The sequence below is a fragment of the Populus trichocarpa genome, chromosome 9 (genome assembly GCF_000002775.5).
Source record: "Populus trichocarpa isolate Nisqually-1 chromosome 9, P.trichocarpa_v4.1, whole genome shotgun sequence".
In the NCBI taxonomy this organism is placed as follows: domain Eukaryota; kingdom Viridiplantae; phylum Streptophyta; class Magnoliopsida; order Malpighiales; family Salicaceae; genus Populus; species Populus trichocarpa.
The window spans coordinates 1,043,813-1,066,612 of record NC_037293.2 but is presented as its reverse complement, the minus strand read 5'-3'; the positions used below and the strand labels follow the sequence as shown (position 1 = coordinate 1,066,612).

At 32.8% G+C, this 22,800-nt stretch overlaps 4 protein-coding genes across 6 annotated transcripts; 2 read left to right on the top strand and 2 right to left on the bottom strand.

Annotated features, from left to right (window-relative positions):
• Positions 1 to 505: 505 nt before the first annotated feature.
• LOC7491175 (protein disulfide-isomerase 5-1) lies at positions 506 to 3,481 on the top strand. 2 transcript variants are annotated; one of them, XM_002313510.4, is made up of 5 exons: positions 506 to 792; positions 885 to 943; positions 1,018 to 1,193; positions 2,886 to 2,991; positions 3,147 to 3,481. In XM_002313510.4, the coding sequence occupies exons 1-4, from the start codon at positions 679 to 681 to the stop codon at positions 2,978 to 2,980; spliced, it is 444 nt and encodes a 147-aa protein (XP_002313546.1). In that variant the 5' UTR covers positions 506 to 678; the 3' UTR covers positions 2,981 to 2,991; positions 3,147 to 3,481. The 2 variants fall into 2 exon arrangements, with proteins under 2 accessions (XP_002313546.1, XP_024463833.1); XM_024608065.2 differs by lacking the exons at positions 2,886 to 2,991; positions 3,147 to 3,481 and adding an exon at positions 1,684 to 2,879 and having other exon boundaries at positions 520 to 792.
• A 448-nt stretch (positions 3,482 to 3,929) lies between these two features.
• Positions 3,930 to 7,713, bottom strand: LOC7463327 (uncharacterized). Of its 2 annotated transcripts, none has more exons than XM_024608406.2 (5): positions 7,586 to 7,713; positions 5,843 to 5,986; positions 5,618 to 5,690; positions 5,412 to 5,477; positions 3,930 to 4,315 (listed from the first exon to the last, which is right to left on the bottom strand). In XM_024608406.2, the coding sequence occupies exons 2-5, from the start codon at positions 5,872 to 5,874 to the stop codon at positions 4,169 to 4,171; spliced, it is 318 nt and encodes a 105-aa protein (XP_024464174.1). In that variant the 5' UTR covers positions 5,875 to 5,986; positions 7,586 to 7,713; the 3' UTR covers positions 3,930 to 4,168. The 2 variants fall into 2 exon arrangements, with proteins under 2 accessions (XP_024464174.1, XP_024464175.1); XM_024608407.2 differs by lacking the exon at positions 7,586 to 7,713 and adding an exon at positions 6,592 to 6,612.
• A 123-nt stretch (positions 7,714 to 7,836) lies between these two features.
• Positions 7,837 to 8,557, top strand: LOC7491177 (uncharacterized). Its single transcript, XM_002313511.4, has one exon. The coding sequence runs from the start codon at positions 7,891 to 7,893 to the stop codon at positions 8,464 to 8,466; it is 576 nt and encodes a 191-aa protein (XP_002313547.2). The 5' UTR covers positions 7,837 to 7,890; the 3' UTR covers positions 8,467 to 8,557.
• Positions 8,558 to 8,924: 367 nt separating this feature from the next.
• Positions 8,925 to 14,358, bottom strand: LOC18101949 (pheophorbide a oxygenase, chloroplastic). Its single transcript, XM_052455703.1, is given in 6 exon segments — positions 8,925 to 9,957; positions 11,981 to 12,117; positions 12,962 to 13,088; positions 13,201 to 13,432; positions 13,839 to 14,097; positions 14,100 to 14,358. Coding segments are annotated over 6 exon segments (978 nt in total). The 5' UTR covers positions 14,265 to 14,358; the 3' UTR covers positions 8,925 to 9,899.
• Positions 14,359 to 22,800: the final 8,442 nt, after the last annotated feature.

Genomic DNA, 22,800 nt, shown 5'->3' with positions numbered 1-22,800 from the left:
CCTGAAAACCATTTAACAACTAATAGGCCACTGAAAAAGACCAAATTATTCCTAAAACAAAGACATTCAATTTTTTCATCAAAGACAATAATAATAATTTCACTATAACAATTCATAGTAATTCGTGTCTAGTGCTACACTGAAAAATCACGCATGTATAATATCATATAAATATATATACATAGTACATTTATATTTTTTAAATTTAATATAAAATATACATATCATCCTATTAACACAATACACACGTGTATGTGTGTGTATATATCATAATATTTATAATTTTATCATTATATGTACTATTTTAATTTATATTGAATGATAAATAGTATGATATCTATATAAATACCCAAACAAATAAATAATAAATATCTAATTTTTCTCTTAATTGATAATAAATATGACATAGATATCATAAAAACACAACCCGTCAATTCTCATTGCTTCCCTATATCTGGCAGATAACAATTGTTTTGGGCCTGTATTTGTGGGCTGAAATAAATAAGACCCTTCTTGAAAAAGAAAAAAGGTCTGTCACGACCGGTGTAAAAGAGAAAACAACAGATCTCTCCCTCCTCGCGCAGCTGCTCATAAGATCTCCTTCACTACTGTGATGATAACGAAGACAATTCCAAGGAGCTGAAAATCATCATCATCAATCAGCTAAGATTAAGAATTATGATAAATCTAAACCGTTCGGTTTCGATTTGGATCGTATTATCATTATTTCTCTCCCTCTTCCTTTCTAAAGCTGAAGTTATAACCCTAACTCCTGAGACATTCTCTGACAAGGTGGTTCTAACTCTTTCTTTTATTATTAATAATTAAATTGGGTTTATTTATGTGTTTTATTTAAATAATAACAATAATAATTATGTATGTAGGTGAAGGAGAAAGACACGGCATGGTTTGTCAAATTTTGTGTTCCATGGTGTAAGCATTGGTAAGTGATTTTATTTATTGATCCTCTGCTTAATACTATAATTATATTTTAATTTTATATTTATTTATTATCAGTAAGAATTTGGGGACCTTGTGGGAAGAGGTTGGGAAGGCAATGGAGGGGGAAGATGAAATAGAGGTTGGAGAAGTGGACTGCGGCGCCAGCAAATCTGTCTGTTCTAAAGCTGATATCCACTCTTACCCTACTTTTAAGCTCTTTTTTGATGGAGAAGAAGTTGCTAAATATCAAGGTTTTACTGCTTCAATTACTTTTCTTTTCATTCTGAGGAATTTATTTAGTAAAGCACGAGACTTTGGAACTTTTCGTTAATTACTCTACTTTTTTTTTTTGTGCTTCGGTCTTGCTTAATGTGCTTGAATGTGTTGCTTAATGATCTGATAGACTTGACTTGCATGGCATTGCATTGCTGCTATGAATGTGTTGACGAAATGAGTTGTTTCACTGGGTTTGTTATAGGGTAAAGATGCATATATTCAGCGAATGGCTAAATTTTAGTTTTTCAGCTACTTGATCTATTTTACCATCTGGGTTTTCTTTGAGATGTGATGGGCGCTTCTTGAGCTATGAAGGCATGTGGTTTTGAGTTCGTTGCTTGTGGCATGATTTGAATTTTTTTCACAATTTTCTCTGGCATTCATTTGCTCCATCCTAATTTTGTGACGGAAGTTTCAACAACTGGTTATGCAACTGCTTTTCACTTTTCAAATGGGGTGATCCAGGTTATGGAAAATTCTGGTGCCTATTTTTAATGATGCAACTGCAAAAGATGAGAGAGGTGTTTTCTTGGAGCTGCTTATATTTCAGGTGTTGCCTTAGGGTCAATACTTGTTCCATTAAGCTAGAGGGCAGCTGATATGTTGACACTTAAACAATGAATGATACTCTTATGAGCCTTTTCAAAAGTTAGTTGGATATCTTGCTGATAGAAATATGTATAGATGAGTTTGAGTTCAATGTGAAGTTATTGAAGGAATATTTGCAAAGTAATTGTCTGGATGATAGACATTGGTTCAAAGTATTTTCATCACTTATTTGGGTAGACCTCAGTATGTGAATGGAAGAGTGTTTGTGAAAAGGTAAAGAAAAAACAGAGGAAAGAAAATAATGCGATTTGTATTCTCAAATTGATTACTTGGGTAACTTAACTTTGTGGTGGGGAACCCAATTAAAGAAAAGACTATTAAATCTAACAAAGACAGATCTTGCTTAAGAAAAGAAAGAGAATGAAATGATAATGAAAAGAAGATCAACAAGAATGAACGGACTAAGATGCATGATCCCAAAACTAACAAGTCTCCTTTGATTTAGCCAGCAACAATAGTTGCGGTCCAGATGGGCAGGAACATAGAGAACAGTTTATAGTTTTGCATTTAGCTGGTGGTATAAACTGTTCAAATAATGAATGTGTATTTCCTGAGCTTAGTATGCAGTTTATTATGCCGTGGCTCGTTGTGGTTGCTTGCTGTTGTGAAAAATATCATATTGGAGATGCAATGCTCTGGACATAGTTGTGATCTGCAATTTGTATGTGGTATTGTTGAAATCTATTGGGATCTTCCCTAAATATAAAGAAGCTTGTAGCATTAGGTTATTTGTCAGTTTAGCCATGAATGCAAAATCTTGGATTTTGTTTTAAGATTCAACATAGGGGAAGGCTTGACATTTTGTTTCTACTATTTTATGTGTGTTTAGATTCATAGGATAATGGATTGTTTTCAGGAATGATTCAATGAAGTCAAATTCAACTTCTTTATGTATCTTTCAGCATTAGAAATCAATAACCATGCTTCTGTTGCATTTGGCATCTTTTTCACCGGCAGTTTTGTATTAGTTGGTGCGATGAAATGCTTTTAACCAATGGTTTATAATATTACCACAACTTCAAGATCTAAGTGTTTATGCATCTTACTGAAATGAACAGGGCCAAGAGATGTTGAATCTCTTAAAGCATTCGTTTTAGATGAAGCAGAAAAGGCAGCAGCTAAAGCACAGCTTGGCTATGATAAAGATTTGTGAGCGTTTGTAAGGTAGACTCCAGAATCACTTCAGTGTGCTCTCAATTTAAGGGGCTTGAATTTTCTGTTTTTCTTTGTTTTTTTTTCCCCTAAAGAATCCTCTTGTTAAGGTTACTAGGGAAAACCAATTTAATACCGTTTATTATTCTTTCATTCAAATTTTGCAGGCAAATCTCCTTTTCAATATTTTCATCTGTTTGCCATAGTGATTTATCCAGAGACGTTGTGGACATCCATTAGGGGCAGTGGAGCCTCGCAATGGAATAAATTTGATTTTGCAAACGCCCCAGTTCAGATTACCTTGTGCGTTGTAGCAGATAATATTTGACAATATGCCCATTTTGGTTGTCATCTTGTAGGAGGTGTTTTAAGCTGTGAACAATGGATGGAACCCCAGTCAGGAATATAACAAAAACTTGTAGGCACTGGATGATGGATCCATTGCGAAGTTATATCATCCTTACACAGGAATTTCAATATAATGTCTTGAACATTTTAATTATATTAGCGAGTTTAATTGGTAACATACTTAACCTTAACCAGAGGTTCGTTTCTTTCTTTGATTTTTCAAGTTCAATTTTGAGCTCAACATCTAAAAATATTTATTATTATTTTTTAAATACACCAAGTTGTTGATGTGACGGATGCACTTTTAACAACAAATTAACTACAGGATACCTTACCGCGGACGAAAAAAACAAAAAAACATAATTTCAAAATAAAATGACAATGTCGCACTAGGTTTTGTGGAGACCAGGGAATCTGGAGTGGATTTTATACCAATAAATAAAGTGTGCTCGAATTTTAATAAACACGCAGTTTAAAAGTTTTGCTGAGATTAAGAAAATTGAAGAGTAAAATTTATCCAATAGATTAAATACTCGAATTTTAATAATCATACGTCTTTTCGCACCCTGAGATAGGTCAAGGAGAGAGAGAAAAGGCCAGTCTGAAAACTGAGAACAGCAACTGCACCCTTGGAATATTCAACAGATAGTTAACACACAATTCATTAGAATTTGGTCATTCATCAGTAAGAAATACAATTTTATCATGTTTGAGCTACATGAGATCCCCTTTTCCATAAAGCGTCAAACATTTCGTAGCTATATTAGGTAGAACAAAAGGATCTCTTAGAAAAAGACCTTCACGAATTAATGAAACAGAGAGTTAAGCAACCTTGATATCTTCACATCTGTTCATCAGTAGCTGTAAATGGGACTACTGCACTGGGGTGTCTATCTATGCCACCATCAGAAATATCAACAGTATTTGGGAGTGATGCAGTGGACTGTCCTGTTCGTCCACCATCCGAAACATTGTTGCTGCCTTCTTTCTGCAAAAGTATATGACATGAAAAATTATATGAACTTCCATTTCCTTTTTTAAGACAAAATTTGTACACTGAAGCAACCATCAAAACACCAAAAAAACAACGAACCAGTGGGAAATTTGACCAGGAAGACACTGCCTTGACCCTCCTATGATGACATAAAAACATCAACTATGTGTATCTGACCCTTTGATGCTCAATTTCATTTTTATATTTCTCATCCATGAAAAAACAATCAACTGAAATACTATTTGAACTCAATATAAATGCGTTCTCTTGCATGCTGCTATACAAGCATCCCATTAATACATTCTTGAAAGCCCTGACCGTGAGTGCTTGAGATTTTCATTGCAGTGTACAAAACATAGCATGAACTAATCTATCCGACATTGCCAAGTATAGAATTCGGTCTAACTTTCTTTAGCTTACGTTTCCATCTGCTTACAAGCTGCTAACAATTTTGGGTAAGGAACCTTAACAAAGTATCAAGTTCTGCCATTATGTCGAGTTCATTTATTATCCCGCATGCTACAAGCTCTAGAGGTCTTTTGACTGTGGTTTTGGGGGTGTCAAATAAGCTAGCAACCCTATACTTACTGGTTAAACAGAAAGACTAGTAGGGCAACCACATTTGTATCCGACACTAAACAGAGCGCCCATATAGCAGGAAGACACTGAACAAAAATTTCTGAAGTTCAAACTTGAAGGTTCTTACTAGCTTCCACCAATTCACCTTCTTCATTCTCACTCCTTTTAAGTCTGTTGACAGACAGAAAGGAACACTACATATAATATGATATTTATTGATTAATTTAAACAATTTATGAAAGCAAAAACATACCAAAATATCTAAAGAAGACATTTACAGAAAGTAGCAGAGAGCCAGACAATTCAATCAAAAAAAAAATTCAGTTAATCAACTCCACCTTAACCATTTTCTCATTTATTCCCCACAACAAATTAAACTAAACTAAACTAAACTATTTCTAGAGCATTGGTTTTGATCCGATAACTAAACCCAATCGAACAAAATCAATTGATACAGATTGTATAGAAAAAGCAAAGGCAAATTAATAATTAAATAACAAAAACAAAATACCTTTTTACTTAACCCTTGAGCAGCCATGAGATCATAAAATTTGCGCATCAGCATTTCCTCCTCTACCTGCAATTCATCAAAATTTTAGGATGTCTAGTTTAGAATTTAAAATAAAATATGTGTGCGCGCGCGCGTGTATATGTATGTGTGCACACACACACACAAACACACACACATATATACATATAATTTTTTAAAAAAAAAACCTGGAGCTTGTGCAATTCATGTGACATTGAATTATAAGCGCTCGTTAATAACTCATTCTGCTTCTCTAAATGCCTACACAACACCCACACACACAAAAAAAAAAAAAAAAAAAACAATTACTAATTTCGATAACAATCTACTCCTCGTAACATTAAATGAAATGGAGATGCAACTACAATTAAAAATCAAAATAAAAATAAAACTGAATAGAACTCAATGCTTACTTGAGTATCTCTCCAGTGTATCGAGGATCCATATTTGACCTTATGGAGTCACTGAAAACCCTAGACTAAAAACACCCTGCTCCTCTTTTTTTTCCTTCTTTTCAGGCCACGATTTTGATAAAAACTGTTGTTCACATGCTCTGCCTGCACAAATATATCCAGGAAATTAACTGATTTAACCTTCATGCAATCTCCATATTGCCCCTGCTTTCAATAATTAGTGGATCTTTGTGCGTTGCTCGTTAGGTGTTGAACTTTGACCTCAAAAAAACAGAATGATTATGTAGAATTTTTTTTAATATAATAAGTATCATTTTTCAAAAATAAATTATAAGTTAGTCTCTATAGTTTTTCAAAATACATTGAATAGTCCCTTTATTTTTAAAAAATAATTATTTAAATTCAGTGTTGACTACTTAAATTTAATATTAGTTGATTTAAAAAAATATCTTCTTTTCTTATCAATCTTTTAATAACATCTATATATTTTTTTACCTTTTCTATTTCTTAACAAAAATAAATTAAAAAAGACATGAAATGAATGAAAGTAACTAAATAATTAATATTTGAAACTAGAGAAATTTTTTAATTCGTTTTATAAACAAGTGGAACTAATTTATAATTTACCCATTTTTATGTTATAGATAAATGAATCATACTTAGGCATAGTTTTAAATCTGATCGGGAGTCAACTTGACCTAGGTCGACTTGGAAAACCAAAAACAAAAACAGCATTATAAAGTTCATACCCAACTTGAAAAAAACAGCCTCGAATGAATTTGTTGTTCACTAATTCAAATCATCAATTTTTCCTCGCCAGCACATTTCCTTCATTTTCTAAATATTGCAAATTACACATAGAAACCACTCAACCTAATTATAAACCAAAAACACAAATTTAATTCCATATCCAAAATACAAACCAAACATAAATTCTAAAATATTTAAAACATTCACATTTAAAACAAAGTTTCCACAAACATAAATTCTAAACCAACATCTTTACTTTGGTTGAATAAATGCATTGAGTTCTTTAGTGTCCATAAAAGCAAAATTTGAATCAAACGTTAATTAACAGCAGGACATTTTTTTATCAATAGATTGCTACTACATTCATATCCCATGCCATGATTTGAACGAGCATAATTTTTAGTAATCAAAAACTAAGTCAAACACTCTTAAAAAATTCCATGCCCAACAAAAAACTCCCAACAGATCACAACCCTCATTATAGAATAACCCACATTACACATATTCCTCCTCTTCAAGCAATCTTGACCTCAGTAGTCAATTTAGGTGGTAATTTCTCAACAGTAACAGTCGAAACCCCATCTTGACAAACAGCAGAAATAGCATCAGTGTTGGCATTCTCAGGCAAGATAAATCTCCGCATGCAACATCAACACTAGCAGGGGATTTGAACAAAAAGGAACAAGTAGGGGATACCATAGAATAAAATCACTGTATCTAGATCCTAGATTTAACAGAAGAACTCCTAAATTTCTTCAATTCAGTACATAAAAAACCATTAAACCAAAACCCTAAATTTCCTCAGTTTAGTAGATAAAAAAACGGAATATAGAGATGTCATGTACCAAATAATATCAACTCATGCATATATATACAATAAAAAAAGGATTTAAGCCTTTAACAAAACAAAAACAAAAAACCGAAAAATCTATGTGTAAAAACTGTGGGTTGAGACCATTGGAGAGAAGGAGAAGAAGGGAGATGTTATCTTGCCTGAAATTGAAAAGGTCAGTACTCAGTAGTTGTGGATTAGGAAGGCAGATTGGGTGAAGGGAAGAGGGGAAATTCTCTTCTGCGTGGCTACCTGTTTTGGGAATTAGGGATTTTATTATCCCTGATTCAAAATGGCGCCGTTTATTAAAAAAAAAAAATACCAAGGGTTTTTTGTGAAACCGGATCGGTCGATCAGGTTCCTGGGTCAACCCTCCGGTCCGGGTTTTAAAATACTTGGGTTGTTCTTATCACATATTTGGCATTTTACAAAATAGAAATGAAAACTTGAAACATCTTTTGGAAGGATGAGGCGGAGCAAAGAGACTGGCAAAAGGCAAAGCCGCCTCTCCTCCCCATCCAGACCCTCCAGATCCGGCCCCTCTCCACCCAGGTCACGAAAATCCACGCTTAGCTCCTCCGCCTCTACTGTCGATAACCTTGAAGTGGTGAGTGAACAGCAGTCCCCATTCACTACAGGGTCTGAGCTCTTTGATGAACCAAGGAGTTTCCCTTACAGCGTGAAGCAGCAATGCTGGGAAAAGGCAGAGAAGGTCAAAGGCCGAGACCCAGATCGGTGGCGCCGCGACCCTCTTGGTAATATTGTCTTTAGAAAGCTCGTGGGTTGTCCTGGCTGCCTCTGCCATGATTATGACCACATCGTTCCCTACTCTAAGGGAGGAAAAAGCTCCCTGGAAAATTGTCAGGTTTTGCAGGCAACAGTCAATCGTTCTAAGGGAAACCGGACTGAGCTATCTAGAGCTGAGCTCATTCGAAGAAGTTCCTACTGTCGAGTTTCAGGTCGTGACATGGATTTTGTTGAACTCTCAGCCTATGGCAACGTACGTCGTGAGCAAGAATCTGGTGGTTGTAGAATCCAATGACCACTTAGTTATCATAATTTTATTATTTGTGTAATTTGTCATTGCACTCTGGATTTTCAGATTTTTCATTATTCGAATATCCATTTCAGCATGTACAAAGTTTCTACACGGCTTTCTTTATATAAAATAGTTGCAACCCATAGGCAAAAAAAGATTGATTACATTAACAAAGATTTCTAATATAATCGACTATTATATATTTAATAATGATCATGATTCCTCCTTTTTTTTTTTTTTTTTTTAGCTATTTTAGAATTTCTTCACAAGTTCTTTTAAAACTTATTTTGTGGCTGTTTAACAACAACTACCGTGTTTTTAAAAATTTAAAATTTTTTTTTTTTTTTGCTTAAAATTTAAAATTTTTTATATGTTTTGAATTGTTTTGATAGGTTAATCTTAAAAATAATTTTAAAAAAATAAAAAAATATTATTTTAATATATTTCAATACAAAAAATACTTTAAAAAACAACAAACCCCCGCTTACGCCTCCATCTCAAAAGCTAAAAGCATCACGCTACACGTTCGAACAGTCACCTTGGCTTTGAGTACATCTATTTTTATCTTGAACGCTATAAGCTACATCAAAACTCTACACTATATCAGCATGTATAAGGTCACCTAGCTAACACAATCTTCTCTCTAATCAATTTCAGCATGTACATAATCAATAAACACAAAGTTCTTTTCATGCTGATTCAAAGTGTAGGCGAGGCCAGCACTGACTAGTGCAAGGGCAGCCAAAACAGCTCGAAATTGATCTGAGGGAATCCCAGCTGTTGCACAGAAGGCAACAGTTGCACCTATTAAAAACTTTTGCAGTGTCTGGAATTCATAAGCCCTTTTACACGACGAGCACTTTCGCGTGTGTGGCTCAAATCTATCCAACACCTGCAAGATAAAATACATGAAGCAAACAAGAAGTATCAGGAATAAGTTCAATCCTCGCTACCTACAGGATTTGATTGATACACACCAGAGCCGCTTAAATTTGGTGAACTATACTCGTTTCTTTGAAGAAGCCAACAATTTCATGAAAAGTACAACTTGTGATAACATTCCAATACTATATGAAAGTACGAGAAGATTTCATTTTTAGGGTTAGATGATAATAGCTGCAGTAGGAAATTCATTATGATATCGCTGCCATCTCACTAACACCATTACTGTAATTCTGTCAGTTTCAGTGATTATTCCACTTCCATGTGCATTGCTTTTGGAGTACTTGTGTGTGTGTGTGTGTGTGTGTATCCAGGATTTGATGGCAAAGGTTGTTGGTCAGTGAACACAAACCGCACAGGTTGACTGTTGCCATGTCACCTCAGCCAACTACGAAATGCCAAAACAAAGCGATCTGCTTGAGTGTGTGTGAACATGAGCAGCAGGACCTCCCATGGATTGTGAAAGAAATATCTTCTCTTGCCCTGAAAGACGATCATATCTCCATCATATACCTTATTTGAAGTCCAATGTTCATGCCATCTTGGAACCACCTGACACAAACTCAATTTGATATTAATGATTTGATCTTGATGAGGATGACACCAATTTAAATCAAATATAGATTTGATTGCCCAGTGGCATTGGCATAGAACATTTCAAGTAGAAAGCAAAACTAGTGTGGTGAAAAAGATGCTCATTCACAGTAAGCAATGATCAAGTATGATAAATTTTGTAGCATATATAGACAATTCATAACTTAAGAATGATCCATCCTATCTTGTTAATGTTTTCTCATTCAAGTGGGATGGAGTGAAATCCACCCTACAATGAAAGCCACTGTAATTTTGGGATTTTGAATTCGACTACCAATATATGCAGCCAGCAAAATTCATGGCAATTGACCTCCAACCAAACACCTTTCAAATATTAGAGAGCTTATCTCCTGTTCTCTAGTCTCAAACTTACATTTTACAATAGAAGTCTTTTTTTCCTTTTTCTTTTTCAATATCTCACAACACATGTCTTGAAACTGCTCCAAAACAGAATGTTGCTCCTAATTAACTTGAACATATGCATGGGAAACATTGACCTTTTTTTTCTGTGGGGCAGGGTAGCCATGCTTCAATAGCTTGTAATTTGTTACCTCTTATAAATACCATTTATCTAATCAAATGAAAAGAAAGATCCATAACCATAGGGCATGATGGCATTCTATCTCTACATACTAAAGGACACGTTTCATCAAAATATCATTCCATATCAGACAGGATAGAATCAACTAGTACAATCATAACACAGGATATGCAGCATTAAACACAAAGGAATCTGAATTGATGAAATCTAGTAGGACTATAACTGGGCAATGGGACAATCTACGATTTAAATCACAATGTTATATGCATGAAACAAATGCTATTTACCAACCATTTTCAAGAGCATATTTTTTAAATCCAGATGTAGTGAGATATGATGGACGAAAGACTCGTGGCTGGTTTTAAACAGCCACTGTGTAATTGTAAATATCAAAATCATAATCTCTCCTAGATGTGGAGATGCATTGGAGAGAAACTACAAAAATTGACATGGGAGCGAACCTCTCAATTTGTAATAATTTGTCAGATCATGTAGGTGGTGTCATCAAAATGAAGACCAAAGGGAGCTAACATGATTGTTATTACACTAGATAAGGAAGACAATTTACACCCTAAATATGATGAGAAAATATAAAATCTAAACTTTTAAGAAGTAGAACGTACAGTATGTGTGATAATAGAGCAAGATAGGGCTATATCATGGTAAATAAATAAACATCAACGTACTTGCCACAAGATAGAACACATAAGCACAACCAAAAAGTTAGTTTAACCCTGGCATTGTGAACTGGAAGAAGTTTCGAGCACTGCAAACAGTTGAGTGGATCTTCCCAGGTGCCATTGGCACATTGAAGGAACAAATCCATATAATCCATTTCTGATCACCAACAATAGGAAGTTTTGTGTCTATCTCCACTCTGGAACGAAACAAGCATCACTAAGTTCTAGAATCAACAGCTCCTTGGAGAGGGATGACAGATTGGAAGAGTTCTAGACAATTCAGGACAAGAAAAATACATAATTACTATCCTTGAACAACAGTTGATGTCAGAATAAACAATTCCACCATGCACTTTCATTTGTTATTCACTTCATACTCCAGAATACAAGTTTCTCTCAATATCCTTGGAGCATGGACAATGCTAAAGCTTCCATGATCAGAAACATAAGCTGGAGTGAGGAGATGCATTCACCATACAAAAGCCCGCACCAAATTGTATTCACAACAAAGGAGGGCTTCTTTACCAGACCTCAAGTGATGAAATGAGGAGGTTGTTGAAGAATAAACTCCAGATATTCTTATTGAAAATTTGAATTACAGTAGCTTGAACTTTTTTGTTAAAACAGGAAAACTACTAAGGTCCCCCACAAAGAAACAATAGAGCACATAAGTGAACATTTTGTCAAAATGAAACCTTGAAAGCAGGTGCCAAAAAGTTCATTGAAGATGTTTGCAATTCTTTCTCCTAATTATACTCACTTATTCATATAGTAACAAGGTGCGACAAACTCAGCACTGATCCGTGGGTTCCCATCATTGGTTCCAGCAAAGCCCCAGGAGCCACTAGACTCCACCTTAAACGGCAAAGGCTTGGCTCTATCTCTCCTTCCTGTAACCTGTGGATTCATTTATCCCAATTAGTAACAAATATGGGAAGAAGTTTTCAAGCACTGATATATACCAGGAACCCCAAAAACAACTTTTCCCACGTTAAACAATGTACTCCAGATTAAAACATCAGAATGTGCGATATATCCTTGTGAATTTTAGACTTCATACTGCCAAAATCACAAGTAAGAAAAGCTAAATATGGTTTAGTATACAAATAATTTGCCACCGACATGCATAAATTTCACTGACATATTTGCATTAGGATTATAACAACATTGCCCCAGGCATAAACTGCACGAACATGTGTGTAGTTTTCTCCCTGCAAATGGCTAAGACTTGCCCACAGTCAGGTTTTCAACTTGAAATCAAGAAAGCACTAATTTTTCACCAGAAAAACAGATAACGATCCTAAAATTACTAATTTGACCTGAGCCAAACCCCTTTAAATCTTTCACAAAAAGCTTACTTGACACATGAAAAACTAGTTGGCATAAAATGATCCAGATTCCAGAAGCAGCATGAAATTCATGACGCGTCTTCTATCAATCCTTTGGTTCCAGAATGACTACTCCCAAGACATTTAGCAGATCTCCATCAAGAAATATACATGCACATGTGATAACTACTGTGAAATTGATGTCTTTGACAAATATGCAAGTAATAAGCCAAACATTATACAAATGACAGATGTTCTGGCACTGTATACTGCCCTTGATTCAACTTAGCAACATTGAGACTTGGCATTACCTAAACTATGTGATGAATTCTTCAAATCTTAGGCAAGCTATGAATCTATTGAGAGCTAAAAGTACAAATCTTCAATCAAGATGATTAGACACATCTTTATACCTTGTGGTGAGAAAAATCAATCTGCGAAGGGTCAGAAACATTCTCCAAGATGGTATCATAACAGTAGAGCAAATCATGCTGAATTATCACCGTTGAGAACTCAGGTTTATCTAAGTCAGCAGGTAACCTAAACAATTACCATAGAAACATCATTATAAGTGTGTGGCATTGTCAGATTAGATAATTCGATCATTATATAAATTATAAATCAAACATTGAAATAAGAAAGGATCAATCGCATGAGGGGTTTGCTGGCTTGAGCTCTTTCCCAACCATTCTCATCTGGCCAAACAAAGAGCAGACCTTGGGACACCATTGTAGGAGATCTGGTAGCATAAGCTCTTGGAGACTTGACTGCATGAGCTTCAGGGCCTTCAGGCATAGCCTGAGGAATTTGTGCGCACCATCCACACCCATCAAATGACCATCCACGATATGAACATTGCAGGTGCCCATTTTCATCAATCCGCCCTTCCAACCAAGTCAAATTGAATCTATAAAAATCATCTACTTGGACAAAATAATTTTCCGTTTTGTTTCCTAAGAGTCTAAGACAACATGGAAAAAAAGAACAAAAGAAACAGCAAACATAACTTTCAAATATTTATCTCTAACCCATGTACAACCCAATCAAACAATCTTAGCCCCAAATTTAGCTTTTTTCACGAACAAGAATGCACGATTAGATTTGAAACATGAATCAGTCTCAAAAAAATGTAACCTGATTCAACTTTTTCACTCAATTAAGACATTCCAAGAAACCACAAAAGGGACCTAACCACAGGGTAGCTTCCAAATTCTCCATGTTATGGAGTAAGCAAACAGAGAACAACTTCAATTAAGAGAAGGGGAAAAAATAAAACATAAATTCGCAAACTTACTGACAAAGGGGCAAGTCTATGGGGACATTGATCATCAAAAGCAACCCATTCTTGATTAGCTTTATCAAACCAAAGAACTAGGTCACGAACCAGAAGCTGAAATGGGGTTGGCAGGAGAGGGTCCAGATCCTTAAGTGAAGAAACAGGGTACCAATGATCCTTCCAAGTGAATTTAGAATCATTAACCTCCTCTCCACTCTCATCATCAACTCCGTACTCTGTTTCTTCTTCTTTTCGTAAAGATGGTGGTGACTGTGAGGAGGTGCTGCTACATGTAAAGGAGAGGTCTTTAGAGCTCTTCTAGTTGGTTCTTTTGTGTTTAAGGTTTTGGTGAGTGAAAAGGGAGTGGAATTGAAGGGGGTTGTTGGGTTAGTTCGTGTCAAAGATTTGGAGATGCAAGCGGTAGAGAGAGGTAGTGCCATTTTTATTTTTTAAAATGATCTTTGTTTTAGTTTAGTTTATTGCATACAGTTTTTGAGGTTTCTTGTTTTTTAGAGAGGGAGGGAGGTGTTTGCGTACAAGGTTGTTAATCGACTCAAGCGTGTTTGGTAGTATGATTATAAATGCTTTTTAAATAATTTTTTATATTAAAATATATATTTATAAATTTTTTTATTTTTTAAAATTATTTTTAATATCAACACATCAAAACCATACAAAACATATTCAAATGTAGAATTGAAAGTATCCAACTCTACTCAACTAGTTTCATTCTGTACATGAAATCTCAAAGTGATAGCTCTGAAGAAGCAAAAACCAACATCCATGCTTCTATTAATTTTATTTATTTATTTACTTTATGCGAACCTCAATCAGGCTTATTGTTGCCCGGTCATGGTTTTTTTTTTTAAATGTAAAAAAAAGAATAATAAGATAAAAAAATCATTGACCTAGTGGGTTCAATTAGTAAGTTAAATAAAAAATATACCAACAAAAAAAAATTAACAATGAAAAAGAGATAAAAAAAAAATGAAACATGAGTTCATCTAAATTATCAAACAACTCAATGTTAAAAGATAAAAATATAAACAAAAATAATTTTTAAAAAAAAACCATGTTAAATTAGGTGAATTCGTAAATTTCATGATCACTAATATAAGATTGAAATAATCCAAAAACAAAAGCAGGAAAAAATTAAAATGATGAAATTAAAATGAATCAATTTAAAAAAAGAACAAAAAAAATTCAACCCGTGTTAATCTTTGAAACCGATAATTCTGGTCATGAATCCAGAGCTTACCCCATAGAAGACAAGCCGTAAAAAATAACAAAGCAAAACTATAAAAAAAAAATTTAAAAATAAGAAAACATCTTATTAAAAAAAAGGAAAAAAAGTAAGCAAACCCGGGCGAACCTTCTAAACCTGGTTTAATATCTAAAACCTGCAACCCGTGAAATCCTAGACTCAAGTTCAATAAAGAAACTTAATTCCTAACTAATTTAGTTTTGAAGGATAAAATTGTGAAAAAAAATATTAATAAAAAAAACTTGCAAAAGCAAAAAAAGATAGCGACAAAAATAAGGGGGATAAGATTTGATTGAAAAAAAACTCAACGATGATGAAATTATAAAAAAAATGATCCCGAACAAAATAAATAGTAATCAAAAGAACCAAATTTGAATAGTTAAGAATTTGGAGGAGGTGAAATTGAAAAACATTTAAAATTTAATAGATTATTTATAGATTAAAAAATGACAAGGGTGAAAATGAAAAGCTTTTGTAATTTTTATAGATTATTCAAGATTTAAATAGTAGTAATCAAAAGGGTAGGGACCAAATAAAAAGAAAAAATAAATTGCAGGGGTTGGTATGAATCTTTGAAGAGGTTGGGGCTAAATTCAAGGTAGAGAAAGAGAAAGAAAACTGAAAAGAAATGGTTGTCGACTCTAAACTAGAGGCGTGTTTGGACCACGCGTCACTCCATCATTTCAGGGGCGCCAAAACCTTTCAAACTTCGTCATGGAAGGTTGCATTTTATGGTCGAATGGCCCCGCACATGCTACTTAAATGGTGTGAGGGCCATCTACACATTGGCGTGTGCGTAGGTTTTTTTTAATAATACATAATATAGGTAAATGACAAAAAAATTAATGTAAAATGACAAAAAAAAAAAAAACACCTTGTAAGAGAGTTATATTAATTTTGTCTTTAAGGGTATCAAAGTAATTACACTATTTTGAAAAAATTGAAATGACCAAAATGCCCATAAATAATAGGCATTATATTTTTTTATGATTAAGTTAGTAATTTTACTATGCAATAAAAAGTTAAATGATTAATCAATTTGTAAAAGACAATTGTGTCATAATGAAAAGACAACTTCACCCTCACTGCCTAGTTTAAAGTTTTTTTTAGTGAAAGACAACTGCATCAATTCACTATTCCAATTAATAGTGAAATGTCTCTTAGGTTATAGTAGTTTCTTCTTATCCTTTAGCTTTTTTTTAATCTCATTTGCTTCAATGAATTCATTTGAAAAACTCAAAACTCATATCTGATTTCAGTGGGATACTGACATGATAAAACTTAATTGATTCAATTGGATTATTAGAAACTCATTTAGCACGACAAAATTATATCCAAACCTAACTGAATCAATAAGAAAACAAAATGACATTGTTTTAATAAAAAAGTTATCCCAACTCAATGACTCATTAATTCATATTATTTTCTGAATCAATCTTTATATCGAATCTAATAACTATAATTCATTTAACTCAGACCTTTTTATTTTCTTTTTTATAACATTTTAAAATCAAATCTTCATTGCAAAAAAATACTCAAGCACAACTAGAAATGAAGGCCAGAGACGACACATGTGATCAAAATAGCCTAGAATTTTTGAATTTGTTCTATAAAACAATTTTAAATAAGTTTTACCATGGCTCCTTGTAGATAAAGAAAAGTTCGCATTAAGTTCCATGCTTATAACTTACACACACACACTAAATGGGCTCGTGCTTTCTACGTAAAAAACAATGTCTAAGTTATGCAAGCCTGTTTTTAAAGAAATAAAAAAAATAAATGACTCTGGCTATAGCTTCGATTTTAAGTTTAATATGTTAGTTTTATTTTAATCACACGATAAAAAAAATTAGCAAAGATAGTAAACAAACAAAATTAAAAAAAGGAACCACGATAACATGGAAGAAAAACCTTTAAAAGTACGTAATTGGATAAAAAAAAGATAAAAAAACCTCGGCTTGAGTCAATCCAAGGTGGTTTGATAGACATGTAACATGGGTAATAAGAAGCGAGCTAACCCCGGTTAACCTATTAAACTCATGGTTCAGGTTATGAGATCAAGATAACTCAATAAAAAAAAGAAATTGAAGAAAACCACAAAGCTATTTTTTTAAAGGAAAAAACTAATGTCGAATGATGAAATCGAAAAATAAAATAAGCAAAAAAAAGAGGACGTCGACCCGTATTAACTTTTCAAACCCGGCTCATTAGATCGGAAGCACCATACAATGAAACACCAAAAAGCTCAATCCTAAGGAAATAAAATGATGAATGATGAAATCGAAAAAAAAAAATGAATTACATAAAAGGATCTAAAATAAAATTAAAAAAGTTATTAAAAGAATGAGGGTGAAAATCAAAATAAGAAATAAATTAGATGGCAAGAAAAAAAAATGGATTGAAGAGTTAGAATGAAAAGAAAAATAAATCTAACAAAAGGACAAAAAAAATACAAAAAATAAGGACCAAATTAGAACAAACAATAAACCATAAACTTAGATTAAATGATGGAATCAAAAACATCAAAATGCTAACAAAAAAGCCAATGAGAGAAATTAAAAATAAAAAAAATAAGGATTGAAGTTGGAATATTAAGATTAAAAAGGAGTAGCCCGTAGTTTTTGGGGTAGGAAAGAGGAAAGAAGAGGGGAAAAAAAGTTGATCAGTGACAAACCGCCCCACAACCATCTACACACTCTATACCGGGATGAATAGGATGCATCATCATATCCAACGACATGGTAGAAGGGTATTTTACACCCAAAAAAGGCGGCACACACGTTGCTCAAAAGATGTGGGCGCCTCCCTTGTTCCAGTAGTTTTAAGAATTAAATAATATTTAATCGATGTTAAAAGATAAAAATGTCCTTGATTACCCCGGTGATTATAAAAAAATAATCAAAAGGCCCCTGAACTTATGGTTTAAATTTCTCGAATCCAAAGGTATACTTGTCAATTTACTGTACATAAATACATGAAAAAACAATTGTGCCCCTTATTCATTATTTTTTTAATTTTTTGAATTTGGGGTTAATTAGGACATCTTACTATGCTTAAAAACAAGGAAACTACAATTATACCTCTGGACAATCCTTTAATGATTAATATGTCATGTGAAATGATAAAAATACCCCCAGAACAAAGGCAAAATGTTTTTTATGGTAAGGGTAAAAACTATCATTTTACTATTGTAGTGAATAGTAAATTGAGTTTGTTTTGCCTTCAGTTTTAACTTTATACTAGTTTTGTAGCTCGTGCTCCACCATAGGCCAGGAAAAATTTCTTTCAACATAAAAAAAAAAAAAAAAATGCCAAGGAAAAACAATCTGAGAGCCGAGTCATTGGTTCAATTGGTAATTTAAATAATATGACTAAAAAAATACAACAATAATAAATAAACCAACAAAAAAATAACAACGAAAAAAAGGTTAAAAGAGCCTGATCTCAGTCAACCTGGATTATTAAACAACTCAACAATTAAAGGAAATTTTTTAACAAAATTCAAAAAGACAACAAAAAACCCAATTAAACCATGTTAACTCGTAAACTTTATGATCATGGACATAGAATTTGAATAATTTCATGGAAAAAAATGCAGGAAAAAGATTTTGAATACAAATTCTTATAAATCAAATAAGAACACGATAACTCCACAAAAAAAAAAGGAAAAGGAAAAAGGTGAAGCTCGGTCTCTAGAAAATAAAATGTTGAAGGATGAAAATTAAAGAAAAATATAATTTAAAAAGGTAAATAAAAACTCAATTCGAGCCCACCCGAGTCAAGATGCAAAATATTTGACCCGAACATGATACTAGGATAAACGCGTTCGAAAGTAAATTGAATAATATTATGAAGCTTGATTATTGATCGACTTGATGTTGAAGGATAAAAAAATAAATTTAATTTAAAAAAGCAATGGAAAGAAATATGAGTCAACTAGAGTTACCCACAAACCTCGCGACCGTGAAAATTGTGAAATCCTTGAATCGGGTTCAATCAATAAGCTTGATTCCCAAACAATCTAATTGAAGGATGAAATCATTAAAAAAATCAATTTAGAAAACTTGCTAAAGAAAAAAAGATAGCAATAAAAAAGAATGATTAAATTTGATTGGAAAAAAACTCATGAAGAATGAAATTGTGAAAAAATAAAAAGATTAGGATAACCTAATAGAAAAAAATGAAAAAAAAGTATGAAAACTAATTTCCAAAAAATCAAATATTAAAAGATGAAATTGAAATAATTAGGGACAACCCAAAAGAAAGGAAAAGAAAAAAAAAGGTAGGAAGACCAATTTAAAATAAATTAAATGTTAAATGATTAAATTGAAATAAATCAATTAAAAAAAGATTAAAAAAAAAGTCAACTCATGTTAATCTTTAAAACTAGTGACTTTGATCATTAACCCAAGACTAATCCTATAAAAGGTAACCCGTAAAAAATAATAAAGCAAATATCTAAAAAAAGGTCAAACATAAAAAGCATTAGCTTTTAAAAAGGAAAAAAACAAATCAACCTGGGCAAATCTCCTAAACTTGGCCTAATCTCTAAAACTCACAACCCTTGAAATTCTTGAACTGAGTTCAATCAAGAAACTTAATTCCTAATTAATTTAATTTTGAGGGATGAAATCGTGAGAAACAATTATTTTAAAAACTTGCCAAGAAAAAGATAGCAATAAAAAAAATAAAGATCAAATATGAAAGGAAAAAAAAACTCATGGAGGATAAAATTGTTACAAAAAAAAACAACCTAAAAAATGATCCCAAATAAAATAAATAGCAATCAGCAGAATATAGACTACATTTAAAAGATAAAAAAATAGAAAGGGAGTAAAATTAGAAAACAATTGTAATTTTATAACTTATTAAAAATAATAAAATAGTAATCAAAATAATGGGACCAAATCTAAAAGATTAAAAATTAGAAGAGAATGAAATTGAAAATCATATGTAATTTCATGGCTTATTAAAAATAAAAAATAAATTATAATCAAAAGGACATTAACCAAATGTGAAGGGAAATAAATTGCAGAGGTTAGTTTGAATTTTTTAAAAGGCTGACACGAAATTCAAGGGTGGAAGAGATAAAAAAGAAAAAAAAAACAATTGCCACCTCCAAACCCGATGTGCATCAAGGGTACGCACTGCCCTATTATGCTGGGGGCATGAAGACTTTTCAAAAATTGCTCTAGAAAACAGTATTTAGTGGTCAGATAACCCTTCACACACTACCTCTATTGCACGGGGGAAATCCACATGATAACTATTTTTTAATTATATTTAATAAATGTAATTTACTGTAGTCCCCAAAGTTTTTATAAAATTTACAATAAAATCAAGGTAAGATGACAAAAAAGAATCTTGGGTGAGAGTTTTGTTGGTTTTATCTTTAAAAATATTAAAATATATTCTAAAAAATTTTAAAATACAAAAAAATCCTTGGATAGTAGGTATTAAATTATTCTATTCCAGGATTATGGTGAAAAAACCACCTAGCTCCTAATTCTAGTTTAAAGGGCAATATTACAATCAGCTTTTCTATTTGAATTGAATAAATTACCATTGCTTTAGTTACCATAGTCATGCGCATCGTTTTGTGTAGTCAATATGCAGCACTTCCTTTAGTTCTATACGCAACAATTTTATTTGCTTATGAAGTCCCACGTGTATAGCATTATATTGGCAAACTTGGAAGATTGCTGAGCTATATTATAAAGAAAGCGAAATGGTGTGGGGATTTGTAACTCTGTATATAAATTACTGTTGATTTTTTCAGGGAAATTACTTTTTTTGTTCTTGAATGACTTCAATTTAAGTCTTTTCCTCTAGTTGAGTGGTTATTAGAAGATTGTTTGGGGTGTATGTGTTTTTACAAGTTTTTTAATATAATAAAAATATTATTTTAGCACTAAAATCAACAAAATTTAAAATTATTGACCAAGGGTTTTTTTTATTTTTCACAATATTCATAATAACAAAAATACTTATTTGCCCTCAATATCAAAAAAAGATAGGCTACTAGACAAGGACATTTTGGTTTTTTTCAATTATCATGTGCAATAAAATAACCCTTTTAGCCTCAGAAAAAACAAAACAAAAGGCTTTGCCTTTGAGGGTATTTTAGTATATGTATATAGGTATTTTGTGTGATTAAGAGAACCATGTGGTGTTTTGGTATTTTCATGTTTTAATTTTTATTTTTTAATCAAAAAGTTGTTGGCACGTGTTCCACATGCACCAGCGAGTGAGTAGCGTTCACGCCATTCAGGTAGAGCATGTGACGCTGCCCGGTGGCCAAATCTATTCATCTGCCATCTCCCTAGATGTGCAGTCATGTCCTCTTCCACAAGGTATAATGCGTGTAGAAGGATATGATTGAATTGTCTCCAGTTATCAATTGTTTGTATTTTTTCTTTTTTTTCTCTTTCCTGATAACAAAAATAAACAATTATCCTCTTTATTTATTCTCTATCAATTTCAGTCCTCATTCTTTTATTTTTTTTATTTTGTCCTTATTCCTTTTATAGAAGCTTTGTTTTTTTATCTTTGTTTTTTTAAATTATCTCTATTTATATTATCTTTGTTTTTTTATCCTGAAATAATAAACAAACACTACCTTTATTTTCAAAAATAAAACTTGTTTGTTTCAAAATTTATTAATGCAAAACCAACAGTTACTCACATTAAGTTTTTTATGTTAAAAAATCTTGTTTTCAAATTTGCTTTTTTAAAAACAAAAAACTAAAACGACACTCCCTGCCTGATTGCTAAATTTGATGTGTTTGATTTGGAGATCTCAAATTTATGGAGGAGCAAATAAAATCGGGTACCTTCAGGCAGGGAACAAAAAGCAATACAACGATAAAATGAAACTTAAAAATTGCATTCTCTCTTTTTGTGTTCTTGTAAAACCCACTTCATCCATTTTGCTCCGATTGAAGTGTGCATTAATGGTAAAACCTACTTCATCTATTTTGCTCCGATCTAAAAGAGAAGAAATGGTCTACCTGTGCATTTTCTCATCAGCACATTTAGAGGGGCTTTAGGAGAACTATTTAACAGGAAACACGACCATCACAATGCTACACCAATGGCAAAGGGCAAATTTAGTTCCACGTGACTCGTATTTTTAAGAAAAGCCTCTTGATTATCAAAATGGATGATGATAAAGATCGTATCAAATCCACTATCCATAATCAAGACTCACATTTTGAACAACAGCTTCTAAAATGGATGCTAAAGATCTCATCAAATCCATCATCCACAATCAAGACTCACATCTTGAGCAAAAGCTTCTTCATTATCGAAATGGATGCTTCTTACCAAATCCATCGTCCACGATCTATAGTGAAGGAGGGTCATGTTGAATTCTAGTATAGATACTCCTAATCCACCACAACAACAACTACAGAACACCAGAAACAATCTGCAGTAACAAAATGAAGGGCACCACAGAAACACTGGATACCTTAATCTCAGTAAGAAACATACTCAGAACAAGCCATGCCTTAAATTGTTTACTTCTCATGCCAACCTTCAACTAGATTTTTCAGGCTAGTATTTCCTCCACCCCTAATGATAATGCATACCGTTGTCAAGAAACTACAGTTCAATCACACATCACATTATAAAAAATATCCATCCACACACCAACAAAGACAATTATCTAAACTGAGACTTGCAGTAGCAACCACAAAAACAGAGAAGAA